Source organism: Camellia sinensis, chromosome 13, assembly GCF_055761805.1.
Source record: "Camellia sinensis isolate YWXY chromosome 13, ASM5576180v1, whole genome shotgun sequence".
NCBI classification, from domain to species: domain Eukaryota; kingdom Viridiplantae; phylum Streptophyta; class Magnoliopsida; order Ericales; family Theaceae; genus Camellia; species Camellia sinensis.
In genome coordinates this window covers 74,505,525-74,529,336 of record NC_138973.1, presented here as the reverse complement: position 1 = coordinate 74,529,336, position 23,812 = coordinate 74,505,525, and the positions used below count along the sequence as shown (strand labels likewise).

The following is a 23,812-nucleotide window of genomic DNA, read 5'->3' as shown; positions in this document are numbered from 1 at the left end:
CCAGAGAAAATTCAAATTTCTCTGGGTTCATTTTGACCAGTTTTCTCTGGGTTCAAATTCAAATTCAAATTTCTTTGGGTTCATTTATAAACCAGAGAAAATTCAAATTTCTCTGGATTCATTTTAACCAATTTTCTCTGGATCACAATATTATTTTATGAAATCATTTTGACCAATTTTCTCTGGATTCAAATTCAAATATTGTGGATCTATTTCATTATCAAAAATAGGAGAGGAACCTTAGACCAATTTCTCCGGGTTCAAATTCAAATTCTTCCTCTAGATAAATTCTTTGATAGCCTTCATTATCATCTTCTTTCTACATCAAATAAGTAGCTGTAGTAGCACCATGAAAGCTATATAAACAAGAGCACTTTGATAGCATCAACACAAATACACAACATGACAAATGATTAATTGGAGGTAGCATGAGGCAATGACAAAGCTTCCAGAGAAATTTGAACAACCAGAGAAATTTGAACAACCCAGAGACCTACCAGAGAAATTTAAACAAACCAAAGACCTACCAGAGAAATTTGAACAACCTAGAGACCTATCAGAGAAATTTGAACAATCAGATAAATTTGAAAAAACACCCAAATTTCTAATCGTCACAGAAAATTCAGTTTTAGTATATCCAATGGTATAAGCATGGTCATTGGCTCCAATTTCGCCAACCCAGAAGAGAGCATCATTGATTGTTGCATTGCATTGGGTGGTTATGGTAGTTGCTGTGGGGCCTCCTCCTCCTCCTCTACACCCCTGAGACTCCAAGAAGTTGTTGAACCAAGTGTGCTGGGTTTGAAGGGACTGAGGAGTGATGTTGAGTGTAAGGTTGTTCTTCACAAACAAACTGTGTATTATTGCAGTAAAACCAACAACAACAAAGTTGACACCCATTGATGATGGCTTTTGGTTGCTATTAATAAGATGGAGGTAAGGAGGCAAGTATGGGAGGGATAGGGATTGCGCTACGAAGTTGATGACGAGGCGGCCATCGGAGTAGCGGTTGGTGGAGTGGTGGAAGTATGTGCGGCCGTAAGGGAGGTTCGATACATAGTTGAAGCCACTTAGGCCGCTGGTGGAGCATGTGTTACCTGTGTCGGTATACGAGCCTCCGAACGTGTACATCTTCTTCAAGGGGCCTGCATGTGGTTGTGGTTGTGGTTGAAAGGTAGCAGCAGAGGAGAGGAGGAGAGACAAAGAGTCAAATTTCTCTAATATATGTTTAGGGACCTTAGACATCAAAAAATAATTTTGTGGATCTCTTCCATTACTAAAAATGGAAGAGGGACCTTAGACTAATTTTTCCTAAAAAAAATTTAGAAAGAATTACCAAAAAAAACTCATAGTTTAACTCTTATAACAAAATAAATTTTTAATTTTGTCAATTTAAAACCTAATCTTTTAATTTGTTTTCAATCTAAACTATTTGTCTATTTTTGTTTAGTAAAATAGAAAGAACAAAAAATATTTTAATCATTAAATTCAATGTATGTGTACATAAAATATCTAAAATATCATTTTTTTAGCCAATTTTACTTAAGAAAAATAGACAAATAGTTTAAATTGAAAACAAATCAAAAGATTAGGATTTAGGTTGACAAAGTTAAAAATTCATGATTTATTTTGTTATAAGAGTCAAATTCTAAATTATTTTAATAATTTTTTCAAACAAATTTTAAAAAATTTCATTATCAGAATAAGATAAATACATACCAATTTGGGAAAATTACCAATAGGTCCTACTTTTGAGACTTATTACCCATTAAGTCCTATTGATAAATTTATCAGTCTCTTATTTTTATGAATAAATTTATAGTGACAAATTTATCAGTCTCTTGTTTATATAGTGATATATTTATCAGTTAGGACCTGTAGGTAAATAAATTTAGTTAATATGACCGATTGGTAAGTGCCCCTTTTATAAGGGGCATTTATTCATAAACTTTTCTTTACCTACTTATGTTCCATTTATTCTAAATTATTTTTTTATGTTTCAATAAGTTCTATGGATGACATAGTTACTAAAATACCCCTAATAATAATATTCATATTGATAGTATAAATATTTCGTAATGTGAACATTACATTGTCAAACATGAATATTCACATGATCAAATTGCTAAGCGTTTAAAAAATGTTTATAGGAGAAATTGTTCATAAAATATTTTAAATATAATAACTAAGGCGCTCAGGCCAAAAGTCCAATTTTGAATTTTTATTGCTCAAAGATACACGCTCAGAGTTACTTTGTCCATAAGGACATTCTTTTGCACAATGACCAAACTACCCTCCATATATATACTTTGTTTCCATATCAAAACCTTAGTCAGTCTTAAACTAGCGTATCTCTTTCTCTATCTCTCTAGAGTCTCTTTTCCTCTCCCTTTTCGCAATGCCTCTTCACTCACTCTCCATTGCTCCACTATCGCATCCACCACACCACTATTCTTGGCTGCAACCAACCTAGACACCACCTGCTGGTCCATGCCGCCTCTGGCATCGTAGCGACCATCGCCAGTGTCACAACCCAAACCCACTCCCATAGGTTTAGCATCATAACTAGTCAGTAATTCTCGGATTACCGAAGGCCTCTGACCTAAATAACAAATATAAGGGGGTAGTGGAAGCAAATATAGAAATATACATAGTTCATAAAGCTGTATAGACATACATGGGACAAAAATTTAAAACTACTATTCATTAACCCACATATGTAGTTATTTACATACCCGTTCCACATTGTCATGATACCCAAAATAAGACAAAAGAACTGTCTACAAAACAACAATAGTCTTGATCTTCAAAAAAGGTTTGCAAAACTCGACCATTGTACTCTTTTTGGAACCTCCTCGGGAGGCACAAAGGTTGGCTGACAAGACAGACTCCAGGCAATCAACAGGGTGCCTGGTCATGAGCCTGGTTACCTACATACATAAATAATACAGTGAGCTGAAACCCAGTGAATAATAACAGAGTAAAGATTTTAAAGAATGATATCTTTAACGGATTTAGATTCTAATTCTCTTATCGAATAGAGGCATAAGCATATTCGCACAAGAAACAGAGTCATAATCATATTCATTTTCAAATTATGTATAGTACATCCATTAGCATTAACATATTTCTTTGGTCAAGTATATCAAGTTCCATAATGGAACATCCATGTTAGACTTGTTTATTTTGATGATTTATTTAATTATATTTTAATTTATTTAAAAGAGAAAAATAGAATCCAAAATTTATTTTTATTTAATTATATTTTAATTTATTTGAAAAAGAAAAATAGAATCAAAATTTATTTTGATGATTTATTTAATTATATTTTAATTTATTTGAAAAAGAAAAATAGAATCAAAATTTATTTTGATGATTTATTTAAAAGAGAAAAATAGAATCAAAATTTATTTTGTCCCATTATTTCTCACCTAAACCTTTATCCTAAATGTTGTTAGAACGTATTTAATATTTGATTAAATCAGGAGTTCAAACAGCTCAAAACAAAGGTTCAAACAGCCCAGCACAGCAGCAGGCCAAAAGGTTCAAGTGAAAGATATTCAAATTTGTAATGATGTAGTGGAAGATATTCAAATTGGTAATGATGGAAGTACAACGGCTATAAATTCAAATAAATACAACGGTTATAAACGGCTATAATTTTCATTATATATACCAAAGTCTCTAATGTAAACAATTTACAAAAAAAACCTGAAAATATTCTTTGATCTATAATCACTCACATCTATTCTCAAAAATTATACACTGAGCCTTATAGCTTTAAGCCCATCTTTCCTGTGTGAGATTTACAGAAAAGTCAAAACTTCATTTTATATATCTATCTTTGAGAGATATTTATTATAAGCTTTCTTTGAAAGTAAAAATACCATTTCATCTCGTAAAAGTGTTGCAAACACTGTGTTTTTTAAATCTTGAAAGTGATTGTGAATCACCTAAGATTAACAAGGGTTTGGGCTTGTGAAGTCTGTGTAAAATCCGTGGGGGATTGCTCCATTTGTAAAGAGGTTGCTAGCACTCCTGTGAAGCTAGAAGATAGTGGAAAATCTCAAGTGAAGCTTGAGGAGTGGACGTAGGCCGAGTTAAAGCCGAACCACTATAAATTTGTTTGCCTCTCTCTCCCTTATCTCTTTATTTTATTTTAAATTGCCATAACTATATTTCACATTTTTACTGAGCTAAAATCATTAAGTGACATAGTTGTTAAGACACTTGTTTTAATTATTTTTATTTCATTAATTATATTTATCTATTGTGCTAGTCATAATTTTTATTGGGGTATTATTAATTTTAATTTGTAGAAACCTAATTTACCCCTCTTCTTAGGTTGCTTTTTGGGTAACACTCCAGTATTGGATAACATATCTCATATGTGGGCTACGATATTGTTTCTCTCGGGCAAGGGCCTATGACCATAAGCCACAGTATTATGTCCCCTGGGCAAGGGCCTTGGCTAAGGATACCATAATTACATTTCAAAAAAAATTGGACAATCATTCATTCGTACAAAATATAGCATTTCAAAAAAATGATTATTTCATTTCATCAGAAAATAATTAAAATCAAACATAACTTTACAGAATTATTACTCACAGATAGTTTCACAGATAGCTTTGATAGCAAATCAATGGACCAACAACTCATGGCACGTGACCTATACAAACATAACAAATACACATATTGAAACACACGCTTAGATCGCACGTAACTTATTTCATTTCGTTTTTACTGTGTTTCTAGCCCTTATCCTCATTATTATGTCTTAATGATGGCCTAGGAAAGCCTAGGATGCAATGAGAATGCCAAAACATGTTGTTTAACACTTAGCCAAATTTGTTGAAAACTGGGTCCTCGCTCGAGCGTAGCTTTCTTTGCTCGAGCGGACGGTCAAAACAAAGGTGGTCGCTCGAGCGTAACTTCAGTCGCTCAAGCGGTCTGTAAACTCTGCAAAAGTACTGATTGCTTGATTTTTTCGCACGACACACGCTTGACGGTCACTCTAGCGTAAGACTGAGGTCTTCGCTCGAGCGCAACTCTTGTCGCTTAAGCGGTCTGCAAAATGTGTAAACTTCTGGGAGTATGCATTTTATGCTCGAGCCAACTTTTGGTCGCTCGAGCGGAAGTGAAAAACAAAGAGTGGTCGCTCGAGCCTAGGTTTTGTCACTCAAGCGGTGAGGCAGAATTTTGGAATTTCCAGATTTGTTTCCAAGCTCAAAACTCAAACTCAAAGTTGCAAATCAAGTTCTTTTCGGCCAAAAGCTTGAGGAAATATTTGTAAACTTATAAAACATTGGGAATTAAAGATCATTTTGCAAAATCAAGGTCCAAAAGCTTGCCAATTGTGCAAAATAAAGCTTAAATCTTTGAATACATGACATGCATGCATTTACTTGACTTCAAAGCTTCCAAAACATAATTAATTGATATAAAAAGGCTTCAAATAAGATGAATTCTCAAAATAAAGGTAAGATGGACACATGCATGATGGAATTCTTTGAAATCAAACTCAAATTGTGATGAGATGGACATACATGCATGGTATGATCTATATTCCTTCACTCTAGCTTAATTCTCATATTAGTCCATTCAATTCTCTTGAATTCGTGAATCCACCAACTCAAAAGCAAAACTAAAGGCTTGAATTCTTACCTTAGCTTCTCAATTGTACTGTAGATAGTCAAATGTTTGAAGTTCCAATCCAAAACCTCCAAGTTCTCTCTCTCTCTCTCTCCCTCCCTCTTTCAATTCTCCTAATTAAGCTCAAACTCTTATTCTTTCTCTCTCCCACGTTTTTTATGGTAAGAGATGATAAAGTGTGTGTATAGTGGTAGTATGAGGCAACTCATGGCTTATATAGGTACCATTAGTGAAATGAATTAAACCTTGTTTAGATTAAACAATTATACTTATTTTATTCTAATTATTTGGTTCTGAATCAAATTTAAATTGAACCTACCATAAATTCCCCAAAATTCCAAATAACACATTTACCAAGTCAATTTTGTGATCGAATGTCGATAAGGCCTTCAATTTGCAAAACAAAACAGAAACACAAACAGATATTTCTACGATAGATAGATATAAACACAAATAATGCAACATACATGCAATTAATTCAGAATTTTACCTTAATTACTTATTAGAAATTCATAATCATATGTTTTAAGCTAATCACGGGTCAGGGTTGTTACAGTCTTCCCCCCTTAAAGAGTTTGGTCCTCCAAACTTGAATTACCTTCGTTTTGGAAGAATGTCGGATCCAAAGGAAATAAATCGGGGTATATCTTCATCATATCTTCTTCAGTCTCCCAAGTTGCATAAGTCCCTCTGTGGTTTTGCCAATCAACTTTCACTAAGGGTATTTCTTTGTTCCTTAATTTTTTAATTCTGCGATTCACAATTTGAATTAGCATTGGCGTTTCTTCGTACGTATAGTCATCTTTTAGAAGCACATGAGTTAGTTCAAGTACATGGTGTGGATCCAATAAATATTCTCGAAGCATTGAAATATGGAAAACATTATGTATATATTCCATAACCAGCGGTAAGGCTACTCGATACGTCACTGGATTGATCTTTTCAAAGATTTCATATGGTCCAACATATCTCGGTGCCAATTTCCCTTTTACACCAAACAGAGTTTGCCCTTTCATAGGAGTCACTTTGATAAACACGTGATCCCTAACTTCATATTCTCTGTCTCTTCTTTGGATATCTGCATAACTCTTTTGGCAGCTCTGTGCAGTTTTCAATCTTTGTTGAATCAATTTCACATTTTCCGTCGTTTTTTGCACAAGTTTTGATCTTAACAAAGGTCTATCACCTACCTTGGCCCAACAGATCGGAGAACGGCATTTTCTACTGTATAGAGCTTCATAAGAAGCCATCCCAATACTTGAGTGATAGCTGTTGTTATACACAAATTCGGCCAATGGTAAGTAGGTCTCCCAATTGCCTTGGAAATCTAGGACACACATTCTGAGCATATTTTCCAAAGTTTCTATTGTTCTTTTTGATTGGTCGTCTGTCTGTGGGTGATAAGCACTACACAATCTCAATTCAGGCCCCAAAGCCTGTTGCAAACTCTGCCAGAATCTTGAGGTAAACTTGGCATCTTTGTCGGATACTATGGAAACTGGAACTCCATACAATTTCACGATTTCATTGGCATACAAATTAGCCAACTTATAAGCATTATACAAAGATTTGACAGATAAAAAGTGGTCAGATTTAGTTAAACGATCAACAATGACCCAAATAGAATCCATACCTCGAGAGGAGCGAAACAATCCAACAATGAAGTCCATGGTAATATGCTCTCATTTCCATTCTGGTATTAGAAGTGGCTGAAGCAATCCAGCGAGTCGTTGTTGTTCAGCTTTAACTTGTTGGCAATGCAAACATCTAGCTACAAAATCAACAATGTTTTTCTTTATTCCCGGCCATCAAAAATTTTGTTTCAAGTCATGGTTACATCTTTGTATTCCCTGGATGCATAGTAAATTTTGAATTATGAGCTTCAGTCATAACATGTTTCCTCAAATCAGAACAATCCGTTACATAAAGTCTAGTTTGGAATTTCAGCACACCATTTTTAATCACAAATCCCGACTTCGATTTTGAGCCAATTTCATTCACAATCTTCTCTAGAAATTCATCTTGCAGTTGCTTCCCTGTAATCTCTTCAATGATTGTAGATTGAGCGGAAATGGCAGCTAATATCTCGCCATGTTCACACAACACAATTTCAATCTCATTCTTCTCCAAGTCACGTGTGACGCCCCAAATTTTTTTTTTTTTTGAAACGTCATAAGATTTAAATAACAATAACTTGCTAGATAAAATTTTAACTACTAGTTAGGAACTTTTAAGTTCTTACAAAGCCAAAGTCCAACGACAAAATAAAACTACAAGTTCACACACAACGTCACAACATAGTTTAATCCTAATACAAGGGATAACAGGATTTTATTCTGACAAAATCTTGACTCTAAGTCAACCAAGGTTCGATATTGGCAGCAGCTCCAATTTCAGCCTCAGTCCATTCTTCAACATAATCTGGCATGAAACGCCAGGGCAACAAAATATATGCCATGAGTTTTGCAACACAGTAAGAAAACGTAAACAACCTACCATTCTTTTTAAGAGACAAATAATAATATTCTAAACATGAGATAACAATATAATTATATACAGAAATTACAACCATTAGAATAGTTTCAGTAATTTTAATAAATTAGGTGACACTCGAAATCTCACCAAAGAGATTTAACTTACCAACCACTAAGCATGGCAACGGTTAATTTGAAACCCTCCCTTGGTCAAATATTTAAGTGTTACCAACCGTAACTACCAGGGATGCCCACGTCCGGAGTTATATACCCAAGTAGTGGCATCCGTGGTCTGCCCCAAGGAAACGGTCTGCCAGGGGTAAGCAACCTCCCTGTGTGCCACCTGCACATCCACCCTTATTCCAAAACCGAATACCGAAAAGGGTTCAAATAAGTCCCGTGCCATCTTAGAGTTTCGCAACACAATTTACGTGAGAATTCTCAAAACCAGGGCTCACCCTGAACAACCGGTGTTAACCGTCAGCCCTTAATTCCGTAAAGTCTTTAAACCAAGACTCACCCCGAACAACTGGTATTAACCGTCAATTGTTAACTTTGTATATGCCGTTAATCATTTCAGTTAATTTTGATATTAATCACAAATAATTTCAAATTTTTAATCACAAATAATGTTATACCAACTCATTAAAATTCTCAATCATAAAATATTGCATGTGTCACACAATACTAAATAAAAGTATAGAATTTAAATAAACAATTTATTTAAACCATGGTATGAAATAATAACTTAGATACAAGAATTAAACCCTAACACACACATGCACAAATTTTTGATTTACAAAATTAGACTAGCATAATATTAAAGTGGTGATTTTATTCTGTCCAGAAAAATTTTCAGAGTATATATCTTGCAAATAAAATTATAAATACATTACTTATACAACTCTAAAATTCATATCAATCTACAGGATACTCAATAAATATGTTATGGTTATTTTTCAGAAAGCTTTTTCCAAAAATAACTTATAAATAATTCTAAACAAATTCCAAGGGTGTTTATGACACAGATTTGTCACATTTCCTTACATTAATTCCATGCTTAAATTTATAGATCAAACCCATAATCTAAAAATTTATTATGAAACTAGACTTCTCAAATTTCATCTTTTAGTTAGAAATTACCAGATTTGGCCTAGTATAGAATTTTAAACAAATTTTCAAATACATGGTAAAATCTGTCTCACAGTTTCAGATTTAGTTAGAAATTTGTATAAATTCGTAGAAAGCTCGAAAATTGTTTCCAAAAATTTCTGGATAAACTAGACATCATTATCAATAAATTTGTAGAAGAAATCATCTCGAAATTCTGAGTATAAAATTGTCTAAAAATTCGGGTAACATGCTGGCAGATTCAAGACAGATTTCTCAACACAGTTTCAGATTTAGTTAAAAATTTGTATAAATTCGTAGAAAGCTCAAATATTGTTTCCAAAAATTTCTGAATAAACTAGACATCATTATCAACAACTTTGTAGAAGAAATCATCTCAAAATTTTGAATATAAAATTGTCTAAAAATTCGGGTAACATGCTGGCAGATTCAAGACAGATTTCTCAACACAGTTTCAGATTTAGTTAAAAATTTGTATAAATTCGTAGAAAGCTCAAAAATTGTTTCCAAAAATTTCTGGATAAACTAGACATCATTATCAACAACTTTGTAGAAGAAATCATCTCGAAATTTTGAGTATAGAATTGTCTAAAAATTCGGGTAACATGCTGGCAGATTCAAGACAGTTTTAGACAATGTATCAAATGTACATAATCTGAAAAATTTCAATTATATATAAAAAAAATGAGAGGGTTGAGAGGGTTTTTTTTACTTAGTTGTAGGATTGAAATGGGTGATAAAATGATAAAAGAATTTGCTTCCTAAACCTTCTTCTCTTCTTCTCCTTCTGTTGAATTCTTCTTCCCTATTTCTTCCTCACCCGTCAAAAGGAATACATGCATGCAAACACTAAAACCTACCCTTCTATGCATGACTACTAGGTGCATTTTATAGATCTTCTTCGAGGCTAGCTCTCTCTCCCTCTCTCTCACACATTCTTTTCATTAATCAATCCATCCACTTTCTCCAAGTTCTAAGAAATGTGGCTTTCCCTAAATTTTATGGTTTCCTAATTTCTAAGAGATGGTGGGTTTGGTAGGAACTATGGGTTGTTTGCCCACGGTTTGTTTGTTTGTATTTTTTTTTTTTTTTTTTTTGTGTGGGTTTCTGAAAATTGACACACTAAGATTTTTAACTAAGGTATTTAGTAAGAATAGTTATTATATTGAATCTTAATTAAAATAATTTATAAACAATAAATATTGAACACCCACAAAATTATTATTCTTAATAATGTCTTGTTAGTGATTGAATTGAGTCAATTTAAAACTAACTTTTACACTAATATATAATTCAGATAGACTGTAGACAAAATTAATTAATTAATTAATTTTCTTTAAAGAATAATTAAAAGATGGGTTTTCACAATCTACCCTCCTAAAAGAAAATTTCGTCCTTGAAATTAATTCGTACTTTTAGACTCGAATAGTTGAGGGTAATTGACACGTATCATATCTTCTCGCTCCCACATTGACTCTTCCGTCCCACGATGTCTCCAGAGAACTCGAACCAATGGCATAGTTTTGCCTCGTAATTTCTTCTCGCGACGATCTAAAATCTTGACAGGCTTTTCTTCAAATGTCACGTCTTCATCAAGATTAATTTCCTCCCAATTGATGATGTGAGAAGGGTGTGGCTCGTATTTCCGTAGCATAGAGACGTGGAAAACATTATGTACTCCAGCCAGTTGAGGCGGTAGAGCCAAACGGTACGCCACTTCTCCTAATTTGTCCAAAATTTCAAAAGGTCCAATGAAGCGAGGTGACAACTTTCCCTTCTTTCCGAAACGAACAACTCCTCGACGAGGCTGTATTTTCAGAAACACATGATCTCCAACTTTAAATGCTAAAGGTCTTCTCCTTTGATCTGCATAGCTTTTCTGCCTACTCTGAGCGGTCTCAAGCCTTTGCCTAATTAGTTTCACCTTCTCGGTAGTTTCTTGAACTAACTCTGGCCCTAAAAGAGGTGCTTCTCCGACTTCTGTCCAACATATTGGTGATCGGCAAGGCCGTCCGTACAAAGCTTCATACGGTGCCATACCAATACTTGCTTGAAAACTGTTATTGTAAGAGAATTCGACTAGTGGTAAATATTTCTCCCAACTACCTTTAAAGTCCATCACACAAGCTCGAAGCATGTCTTCTAAAGTCTAAATTGTTCTTTCCAATTGACCGTCAGTTTGAGGGTGAAAAGCTGTACTAAAACACAACTCTGTACCCAAGGCCTTTTGCAGACTTTGCCAGAATTGTGATGTAAAACGAGAATCACGATCTGACACTATTGAGACTGGTACTCCGTGCAATCTAATGATTTCTCGAATAAATAATCGTCTTAAAGATTCGAGTGTGTCTGCTGGTCCTATTGGTAGGAAATGTGCCGTCTTAGTTAATCGATCAACCACCACCCAAATGGCATCATGGCCTTACGGCGACCGGGGTAATCCTGTTACAAAATCCATTATTATGTGTTCCCATTTCCACTTAGGTATTGGTAAGGGTTAGAGTTTCCCTGCCGGCTTTTGATGTTCTGCCTTCACTTGCTGACACGTCAAACACTTAGATACGAATTGAGCAACATCCTTCTTCATTCCACTCCACCAATACTGCCGCTTAAGATCCTGGTACATCTTATTTCCTCCCGGATGAACCGCAAAAATCGAATGGTGAAATTCTTTAAGTACTTCCTGTCTTAATTGTTCGATGTTTGGCACAAAAATTCTACCTAAATACCTTAAACTACCATCTTGATGGAGTGTCCAATCCGGTGAAGATTCCTCGGTCACTAATCAGGCCTTGATGAAGTCGGTCTCCTGATCAAACCTTTGGGCTTCCAACACTTTGGTAAGAAGTTGGGGTGTTGTAACTATTGTAAACAACCTACCCTTCCCATTCTGAGTCTCTGGTTGTAACTTAAACCCATTCACAGTGCTTACCATTTCCCATTCTTTAATTGATATGTTGGTTACAATCTCCCTTGTCTTTCGACTTAGTGCATCTGCTACAACATTAGCCTTTCCGGGATGATAAGACAAGGTAAATTGGTAATCTTCAAGGTACTCCATCCAGCGTCTCTGTCTCATGTTCAAATCTCTTTGTGTGAACAAGTACTTCAAGCTTTTGTGATCGGTAAATATCCCAAATTTTTCGCCATAAAGGAAATGTCGCCAAGTCTTAAGTGCATAGACCACAGCCGCCAACTCCAGATCGTGAGTAGGATAATTTTTCTCATGATTCTTCAATTGTCTTGATCCGTAAGCTACTACCTTCCCGTTTTGCATTAACACACTACCTAACCCTTCCTTAGAGGCATCACAATAAACAGTGTACCCAACGTCACGTTCGGGTATGACTAATATAGGAGCGTTTGTCAGTCTCTTCTTGAGTTCTTGAAATGAACACGCTTCGTTCCATTCAAACTTTACTCCTTTTTGCGTTAGGCGTGTCATCGGCTTGGCTAATTTGGAGAAATCCTGAATGAATCTCCTATAATAACCTGCTAATCCCAAGAAACTACGAATCTCAAATGTATTCTTAGGTTGTTTCCACCCCATCACTGCTTCTACTTTAGCAGGATCCACTGATATCCCTGATTCAGATACAACATGACCTAAGAACTTTACTTCCTTTAGCCAAAATTCACATTTGCTAGCTTTAGCATACAATTGGTTTTCTCTTAGAATTTGCAAAACGGTCCTCAGATGTTGCTCGTGATCTTCCTCCGATCGTGAGTATATCAAAATATCGTCAATGAATACTACCACAAATTGGTTCAAATAGGGGGTAAAGATTTTGTTCATTAAACTCATGAATACCCCAGGAGCATTCGTCAAACCAAATGGCATTACCACAAACTCATAGTGGCCATAACGGGTTCGAAATGCGGTTTTGGGTATATCTTCTCCTCAACACGAAGTTGGTGATATCCCGACCTAAGGTCAATTTTGGAAAAACATCTTGAACCTCTTAATTGATCAAACAAGTCATCAATTCTGGGTAAGGATATCGATTTTTAATGGTGGCTCAATTTAGTTGTCGATAATCGATGCACAATCTTAAGGTTCCATCCTTCTTCTTTGCGAATAACACTGGCGTTCCCCAAGGGGACGTGCTTGGTCTAATGAACTTTTTATTCAACAGTTCTTGCAACTGTTCCTTCAATTCTCGAAGTTCAGCTAGCGCCATACGATGTGGTGCTATTGAAATCGGTGAAGTCCCAGGTTGAAGCTCAATCATGAAATCTACATCTCGTTTTGGAGGTAATCTTGGTAATTCGTCAGGGAAAACGTCAGCGTACTCGCACACCACATGGGGTAATCCTGGATCCTCTCGATTTTCGTCTTCCAAAATTAGGCTCGCCAACCATCCAGTTAGTTGATCATGCCATCGCGACTTGCGACACGTTGGAGTTAGAGAATCTTGTCTATCCCCTATAAATTGGACTTTCGTGTCGTTAAGGGAGGATGCTGTCACTGTCTTACAGTAACAATCAATAATGGCTCGATGAACTGACAACCAGTCCATTCCTAGGATGACGTCAAAATCCGACATATCCATAACTCTTATATCACAGATCAAATGTGAACCGGAGATTTCTAGCTCGCAAGATTTACATACTAGATTTACTCGGGTTTGACCTCCTAAGGGTGAAACGACACTCATAGCTATCTCTAACGCTTCTAGCTTTAAACCCAAACTTGTCACACATGCAGTGGATATAAAAGAATGCGAAGCTCCAGAATCAAATAATACTTTAACCCAAGAATTCATAAGGATTAACATACCTTGAATTACTGATGGGTTATCAACATCTTCTTCTTCTTAGAGAGCATACATTCTTCCTACTGCCTGTTGGTTAGTCTCTCCTGGTTTCTTTCCATTTCCAGCTCCTTGTGGTTGTGTTCTTGGTCGGCCTGCATTCTTAGAGGCTTGAGGCTGCCCCTTGTTGGTTTGGGCATGTTGAGTAGGCTTAGAACCTTGCCCTGGTTGGCATTTGTTGTATGGTTGTGCCCCTCGCTGATCCATAAAATACTTCCCTCCTTGAGGACACTCACTTCGACGATGCCCCTGTTGACCACTTCCGAAACATCTTCCTTTCCACTCACTTACAAAGTTTCCTCCTTGCTGGTTTCCTCGATTCTGTCTTTGTTGCTGTTGCATTCCTCCAGCATAAGGTGCTGGCGTAGGATGGTTTCTGGTGTTGCGGACTGGGCCTCCTCCGCGTGGTTGGTTGTTGTTCCTTGATCGCTGATTTCGAATGCGTTCAGAATCTGCTAACTCTCGTTCCACAATTAAAGCTCGATCCACCATTTGGGCATAAGTGGAGAGTTGTACTGCGATCAATTTTCCTCTAATGTCTATGTCCAAACCCCATTCAAATCGCCTAACCTTATCCCCTTCATTTGCTACTATGGCTGCAGCATACCGTGAAAGAGCTTCAAAACGGTTCGCATATTGAGCGACTGACATTTTTCCTTGTTTCAGTTGAAGGAACTCTTGAATCATTTCTTGTCTTAGCGAGTTAGGAAAATACTTTTCCATGAACAGGTCTTCGAACTGTCTCCAAGTTAATGTCTCTACTTGTCGAGTACTTTTGATCATTTTCCACCAATGATCTGCTTCCCCTTCCATTTGAAATGCCGCTATAGTCACTCTATCTTGTTCATTTCGGATATCGGAAGTATCTAGCAACTTCTTAATTTGTCTTAACCAAGCTTCAGCTTCATGGGGGTTTGATCCACCAAGGAATTTGTGGGGACGTAGCTTTTCAAATTTTGCTATCATCTCCGATTTGTTTTGATCTTGGTTTCGGGGTGGTATATTGCCTACCCTATCAGCAATCGCGCGTATAATTCGAGCAACATCGCCATCAGGCACTCCATCGCCATTACCGTTGTTATTATTTCTTGTTCGTCCAGCCATTCTGCATGACGGGATTTTCTTGTGATTTATTCACTTATTTATTATCAGTATTATTATTATACTTATGTGCAAGGACAGAAAAAAAAAAAAGACGTCATTAATTAGATTAGATAAGCTACAATTAGCAAAATACAAATAGAACAAAGGAAAAGATTAAATAACATACTACGGGCAAGAGATAGCCCCTACAATCCGAGTTAACTCCTACACTCACAATTCTAAAATAGGCAATTTCTTTTACATGTGAGCATACAAAACAATCAGTTAGCCTAGTTTATAGTTCCCTTAAGACCCCTTAAAATAGCCAAGGAAAGTCTCTCCACACCAGGGCTTCCGGCTCCCATGTGGCTTGGAAAAGTCCTATGAATCGCCATAGCACCCTTACGAAGATAGCAGTTTCACACACACGATGCCCTAGCAGCAGCACCGGCTCCTCCCGATAGGTCCTCCAGTCTCTGAAGTCCACTGACCCATCTCTCCTTACAATTCTGCTTGGGTCGGGCATGATATATTGAAGGCTCCAAAAGTCAAAAAGGTCGCCCACTCTTTCAGTGAAACCATCCAGGAAAGGGCCTAACTGATATACCCAGGGAGTCTCTTGTCTTAGAATCTGGATAGGTCCGATATAGGTGCCCACCCAACTCTCATTTTTTCAAGCACAACCTCCGAGGGGATAAAGTCTAACATATACAAAAGAGCCAATCTGCAACCCGTTTTGCACATCCCAACCCTCAAACGTGGCTCCTATATCTCCAGGGTTCCCCTCGGTATTGCCTTCCATAGACTCATCCTCAGTGTCTGACTCAATCACAATAACCTCCGGGAGGTTGTATATTGGTACAACTTCTTCAACTTCTTCGGATTCAGGTTCAGGCTCAAGTTCAGGATCAAGTTCAGGGTCAAGCTCAGGCTCATATTCATAGTCTTCTATAGGCATTTCCACGTCTTCACTTGGGTCAGATTCTATGTCATAGTTTTCCACCGAATTTTTCTCGTTAGAGTTAATGTCTGATGACCCTGGCATCTTACAAATAAAAAGGTTCTAACTTAGTTAGGTCATCGAGAATTACAAATTAACTTAAGATTTTCTTAATTGTAAAAATAATAAACTACTACCCATGGCCCAAAGGTTCAAACCTAGGCTCTGATACCACGCTGTAACGCCCCAAATTTTGTTTTTTTGAAACGTCATAAGATTTAAATAACAATAACTTGCTAGATAAAATTTTAACTACTAGTTAGGAACTTTTAAGTTCTTACAAAGCCAAAGTCCAACGACAAAATAAAACTACAAGTTCACACACAACGTCACAACATAGTTTAATCCTAATACAAAGGATAACAGGATTTTATTCTGACAAAATCTTGACTCTAAGTCAACCAAGGTTCGATATTGGCAGCAGCTCCAATTTCAGCCTCAGTCCATTCTTCAACATAATCTGGCATGAAACGCCAGGGCAACAAAATATATGCCATGAGTTTTGCAACACAGTAAGAAAACGTAAACAACCTACCATTCTTTTTAAGAGACAAATAATAATATTCTAAACATGAGATAACAATATAATTATATACAGAAATTACAACCATTAGAATAGTTTCAGTAATTTTAATAAATTAGGTGACACTCGAAATCTCACCAAAGAGATTTAACTTACCAACCACTAAGCATGGCAACGGTTAATTTGAAACCCTCCCTTGGTCAAATATTTGAGTGTTACCAACCGTAACTACCAGGGATGCCCACGTCCGGAGTTATATACCCAAGTAGTGGCATCCGTGGTCTGCCCCAAGGAAACGGTCTGCCAGGGGTAAGCAACCTCCCTGTGTGCCACCTGCACATCCACCCTTATTCCAAAACCGAATACCGAAAAGGGTTCAAATAAGTCCCGTGCCATCTTAGAGTTTCGCAACACAATTTACGTGAGAATTCTCAAAACCAGGGCTCACCCTGAACAACCGGTGTTAACCGTCAGCCCTTAATTCCGTAAAGTCTTTAAACCAAGACTCACCCCGAACAACTGGTATTAACCGTCAATTGTTAACTTTGTATATGCCGTTAATCATTTCAGTTAATTTTGATATTAATCACAAATAATTCCAAATTTTTAATCACAAATAATGTTATACCAACTCATTAAAATTCTCAATCATAAAATATTGCATGTGTCACACAATACTAAATAAAAGTATAGAATTTAAATAAACAATTTATTTAAACCATGGTATGAAATAATAACTTAGATACAAGAATTAAACCCTAACACACACATGCACAAATTTTTGATTTACAAAATTAGACTAGCATAATATTAAAGTGGTGATTTTATTCTGTCCAGAAAAATTTTCAGAGTATATATCTTGCAAATAAAATTATAAATACATTACTTATACAACTCTAAAATTCATATCAATCTACAGGATACTCAATAAATATGTTATGGTTATTTTTCAGAAAGCTTTTTCCAAAAATAACTTATAAATAATTCTAAACAAATTCCAAGGGTGTTTATGACACAGATTTGTCACATTTCCTTACATTAATTCCATGCTTAAATTTATAGATCAAACCCATAATCTAAAAATTTATTATGAAACTAGACTTCTCAAATTTCATCTTTTAGTTAGAAATTACCAGATTTGGCCTAGTATAGAATTTTAAACAAATTTTCAAATACATGGTAAAATCTGTCTCACAGTTTCAGATTTAGTTAGAAATTTGTATAAATTCGTAGAAAGCTCGAAAATTGTTTCCAAAAATTTCTGGATAAACTAGACATCATTATCAATAAATTTGTAGAAGAAATCATCTCGAAATTCTGAGTATAAAATTGTCTAAAAATTCGGGTAACATGCTGGCAGATTCAAGACAGATTTCTCAACACAGTTTCAGATTTAGTTAAAAATTTGTATAAATTCGTAGAAAGCTCAAATATTGTTTCCAAAAATTTCTGAATAAACTAGACATCATTATCAACAACTTTGTAGAAGAAATCATCTCAAAATTTTGAATATAAAATTGTCTAAAAATTCGGGTAACATGCTGGCAGATTCAAGACAGATTTCTCAACACAGTTTCAGATTTAGTTAAAAATTTGTATAAATTCGTAGAAAGCTCAAAAATTGTTTCCAAAAATTTCTGGATAAACTAGACATCATTATCAACAACTTTGTAGAAGAAATCATCTCGAAATTTTGAGTATAGAATTGTCTAAAAATTCGGGTAACATGCTGGCAGATTCAAGACAGTTTTAGACAATGTATCAAATGTACATAATCTGAAAAATTTCAATTATATATAAAAAAAATGAGAGGGTTGAGAGGGTTTTTTTTACTTAGTTGTAGGATTGAAATGGGTGATAAAATGATAAAAGAATTTGCTTCCTAAACCTTCTTCTCTTCTTCTCCTTCTGTTGAATTCTTCTTCCCTATTTCTTCCTCACCCGTCAAAAGGAATACATGCATGCAAACACTAAAACCTACCCTTCTATGCATGACTACTAGGTGCATTTTATAGATCTTCTTCGAGGCTAGCTCTCTCTCCCTCTCTCTCACACATTCTTTTCATTAATCAATCCATCCACTTTCTCCAAGTTCTAAGAAATGTGGCTTTCCCTAAATTTTATGGTTTCCTAATTTCTAAGAGATGGTGGGTTTGGTAGGAACTATGGGTTGTTTGCCCACGGTTTGTTTGTTTGTATTTTTTTTTTTTTTTTTTGTGTGGGTTTCTGAAAATTGACACACTAAGATTTTTAACTAAGGTATTTAGTAAGAATAGTTATTATATTGAATCTTAATTAAAATAATTTATAAACAATAAATATTGAACACCCACAAAATTATTATTCTTAATAATGTCTTGTTAGTGATTGAATTGAGTCAATTTAAAACTAACTTTTACACTAATATATAATTCAGATAGACTGTAGACAAAATTAATTAATTAATTAATTTTCTTTAAAGAATAATTAAAAGATGGGTTTTCACAATCTACCCTCCTAAAAGAAAATTTCGTCCTTGAAATTAATTCGTACTTTTAGACTCGAATAGTTGAGGGTAATTGACACGTATCATATCTTCTCGCTCCCACATTGACTCTTCCGTCCCACGATGTCTCCAGAGAACTCGAACCAATGGCATAGTTTTGCCTCGTAATTTCTTCTCGCGACGATCTAAAATCTTGACAGGCTTTTCTTCAAATGTCACGTCTTCATCAAGATTAATTTCCTCCCAATTGATGATGTGAGAAGGGTGTGGCTCGTATTTCCGTAGCATAGAGACGTGGAAAACATTATGTACTCCAGCCAGTTGAGGCGGTAGAGCCAAACGGTACGCCACTTCTCCTAATTTGTCCAAAATTTCAAAAGGTCCAATGAAGCGAGGTGACAACTTTCCCTTCTTTCCGAAACGAACAACTCCTCGACGAGGCTGTATTTTCAGAAACACATGATCTCCAACTTTAAATGCTAAAGGTCTTCTCCTTTGATCTGCATAGCTTTTCTGCCTACTCTGAGCGGTCTCAAGCCTTTGCCTAATTAGTTTCACCTTCTCGGTAGTTTCTTGAACTAACTCTGGCCCTAAAAGAGGTGCTTCTCCGACTTCTGTCCAACATATTGGTGATCGGCAAGGCCGTCCGTACAAAGCTTCATACGGTGCCATACCAATACTTGCTTGAAAACTGTTATTGTAAGAGAATTCGACTAGTGGTAAATATTTCTCCCAACTACCTTTAAAGTCCATCACACAAGCTCGAAGCATGTCTTCTAAAGTCTAAATTGTTCTTTCCAATTGACCGTCAGTTTGAGGGTGAAAAGCTGTACTAAAACACAACTCTGTACCCAAGGCCTTTTGCAGACTTTGCCAGAATTGTGATGTAAAACGAGAATCACGATCTGACACTATTGAGACTGGTACTCCGTGCAATCTAATGATTTCTCGAATAAATAATCGTCTTAAAGATTCGAGTGTGTCTGCTGGTCCTATTGGTAGGAAATGTGCCGTCTTAGTTAATCGATCAACCACCACCCAAATGGCATCATGGCCTTACGGCGACCGGGGTAATCCTGTTACAAAATCCATTATTATGTGTTCCCATTTCCACTTAGGTATTGGTAAGGGTTAGAGTTTCCCTGCCGGCTTTTGATGTTCTGCCTTCACTTGCTGACACGTCAAACACTTAGATACGAATTGAGCAACATCCTTCTTCATTCCACTCCACCAATACTGCCGCTTAAGATCCTGGTACATCTTATTTCCTCCCGGATGAACCGCAAAAATCGAATGGTGAAATTCTTTAAGTACTTCCTGTCTTAATTGTTCGATGTTTGGCACAAAAATTCTACCTAAATACCTTAAACTACCATCTTGATGGAGTGTCCAATCCGGTGAAGATTCCTCGGTCACTAATCAGGCCTTGATGAAGTCGGTCTCCTGATCAAACCTTTGGGCTTCCAACACTTTGGTAAGAAGTTGGGGTGTTGTAACTATTGTAAACAACCTACCCTTCCCATTCTGAGTCTCTGGTTGTAACTTAAACCCATTCACAGTGCTTCCTAAACCTTCTTCTCTTCTTCTCCTTTTGTTGAATTCTTCTTCCCTATTTCTTCCTCACCCGTCAAAAGGAATACATGCATGCAAACACTAAAACCTACCCTTCTATGCATGACTACTAGGTGCATTTTATAGATCTTCTCCGAGGCTAGCTCTCTCTTCCTCTCTCTCACACATTCTTTTCATTAATCAATCCATCCACTTTCTCCAAGTTCTAAGAAATGTGGCTTTCCCTAAATTTTATGGTTTCCTAATTTCTAAGAGATGGTGGGTTTGGTAGGAACTATGGGTTGTTTGCCCACGGTTTGTTTGTTTGTATTTTTTTTTTTTTTTTTTGTGTGGGTTTCTGAAAATTGACACACTAAGATTTTTAACTAAGGTATTTAGTAAGAATAGTTATTATATTGAATCTTAATTAAAATAATTTATAAACAATAAATATTGAACACCCACAAAATTATTAAAATAAAAGATGGGTTTTCACATCACGTAACACTCTGACCAGTGTGTAGACATGACAAATTCCTAATCGATTTTCTACTCAATGCATCTGCAACGGTATTTGCTTTCCCTGGATGATATAGAATTTACAAGTCATAATATTTAATTAATTCTAGCCATCTTCTCTGCTCATGTTCATTTCCTTTTGGGTGAAGAAATATTTCAAGCTTTTATGATTTGTATATACTTCACAAGTCACTCCATACAGATACTGACACTAGATTTTCAAATAAAAAACCACAGCTGCAAGTTCAAGGTCGTGGGTCAGATAGTTTTTTTTCATATGGGTGGAGCTGCTGAGAAGCATAAGCAATCACTTTCCCATTTTGCATTAACACACACACCCCAAACCTTTGTATGAAGCATCACTGTAAATTTGAAACCCATTAATACCATTAGGCAAAGTCAAAATTGGTATAGTTACTAACCTGGTCTTTAACTCTTAGAAGGTAGACTTCCTTTGATCATTCCAATCAAATGATGTAGTTTTCTATGTTAATTGGGTAAGTGGCAAAGCAAGTTTGGAGAAATCTTTTACAAATCTGCGATAATAGCCTGCAAGCACCAGAAAACTTTGAACTTTTGACACATTGGTTGGTCTTGGCCAGTCTACAATAGCTTCAATTTTCTGTGGGTCAACAGAGATGCCATCTTTATTGATTACATATCCCAGAAATGCTACGCTGTCAAGCTAGAATTCACATTTGAAAAATTTTACATATAGCTTCTTTTCTCTCAAATTCTATAAAGCAGTTCTTAGATGATTTTCATGTTCTTCCCTACTTAAATCAAGATATCATCAATGAATACAACTATAAATTCATCAAGAAATTGTTTGAAAACCCTATTCATTAGGTCCATGAAAGCCGCAGGTGCATTCGTTACCCCAAATGGCATTACTAAAAATTCATAGTGTCTGTATCTAGTCCGGAAAGCAATTTTCTCAATGTCTTCTGCCTTAAATTTCAATTGATGATAGCCTGATCTAAGGTCAATTTTGGAAAACACTTGGGCTTCTTGGAGTTGGTCAAACAAATCGTCTATTCGGGGCAATGGATACTTATTCTTGATAGTTGCTCTATTCAATTCCCGATAATCTATACATAACCTCAAGGACCCATCTTTCTTCTTAACAAACAAAACTGGAGCACCCCAAGGTGAAGTGCTCAGTAGGATGAATTTCTTGTCTAACAGTTCCTGAAGCTGGATTATCAATTCTTTCAGTTCTGAAGTTGACACTCTGTAAGGGGTTTTAGAAATAGGTTGTGTTCCAGGTACTATATTAATAGTAAATTCAATTTCCTTATCAATTAACTCCTTAGGTAGGCCATTAGGAAATACATCAGGAACTTCACAAACAACAGGAATAGTTTCCACAGTAGTATTATCTGAAGATATAGTCAATACACAACATAGGTAGCCCCGATAACCTTTTCTTAGCAACTTCCTGGCTTTTATAAATGAAATCAGGTACAGTGGAGGAATTACCCCATTCCCAGTAAAGACAAATTCAAGTAACCCAGGTGGACGAAACACAACAGATTTATTCACACAATCAATAGTTGCACAGTACTTCGTCAACCAATCCATACCCAATATGTAGTTAACATAATCAATTCCCAAAGGCAATAAATCAACATTCAATGTCACATCACCAATCACAATATCACATGCTAGATAAACATAAGCACATACCGTAAAACCCCCAAATGGCATAAATACAAACAATAAACAATTCACAGGTTCTAAGGGTCTAGTTAATTTCTGAGAAAAGACATGCAACACAAATGACTGTGTAGAACCAGAATCTATCAAAACATATGCATTTTAGGCACAGATGAAAATTATACCTAACACCATAGACTCAGTATTTTGTACATCTCCAGGTACTAGTAAAAACACTTCATTGTCGGTATTACCTCTGGCATTAGTTATTACATTTGACCTTGTTACAGAAGCTGATCTAGCTGAGCTTATCGCGGGGCGATTGGCGTTTTCGGACTCAAGTGGACAATCCTTGATAACAGGCACCAGATGCACAGTAACACACTCATGTAGGCTTCTTTCCACAATCAGGACAGTTTAGAATAGATCCGCTACTCTAACTAGAGCAACTAGAGGATCTCGTGTTTTGTTTCTTTGAAAATGACTGACCTTTCTTGAAATTGAATCTGGATCTTTTACCCCTCCATTCAGTTGTTGGAGTTTTAGCTTGTTTCTTTGCTGTCAGTATGGCCTCTGCCATTAATGCTCTATCAAGTACTTCTACATATGTAGGGAACTTTAGTACACCTACTCGATCAAACACGTTTAGATCTAATCCCCCCTCAAATTTCTGAGCCTTCTTGTAATCTGTGTCAACAACATGGGGATCAAATCTGGCCAATTCAGTGAACTTAGTATTAACATATCTCTTTGGTCAAGCATATCAAATTCCATAATGGAACCTCTGGTACCAGGTAACATATCTCATACATGGGCTACGGTATTGTTTCTCCCGGGCAAGAGCCTGTGCCACAATATTGTTTCCCCAGGACGAGGGCCTCATGACCATAAGCCACAGTATTATGTCTGCTGGGCGAG

The 23,812-nt window shown here is 36.1% G+C and overlaps 1 protein-coding gene and 1 pseudogene across 1 annotated transcript; both read right to left on the bottom strand.

The window, feature by feature from the left end:
• Window positions 1–413: 413 nt before the first annotated feature.
• LOC145805489 (GDSL esterase/lipase At3g48460 pseudogene) lies at window positions 414–1,131 on the bottom strand (annotated as a pseudogene).
• Window positions 1,132–13,279: 12,148 nt separating this feature from the next.
• Window positions 13,280–14,038, bottom strand: LOC145805488 (uncharacterized). The gene has a single exon (XM_082900632.1). The coding sequence runs from the start codon at window positions 14,036–14,038 to the stop codon at window positions 13,280–13,282; it is 759 nt and encodes a 252-aa protein (XP_082756758.1).
• Between the last annotated feature and the right edge of the window lie 9,774 nt (window positions 14,039–23,812).

Bases quoted from the DNA above. Each gene is read 5' to 3' on its own strand.
- LOC145805488 (XM_082900632.1), bottom strand. From the start codon at position 14,038: ATGTTAATCCTTATGAATTCTTGGGTTAAAGTATTATTTGATTCTGGA.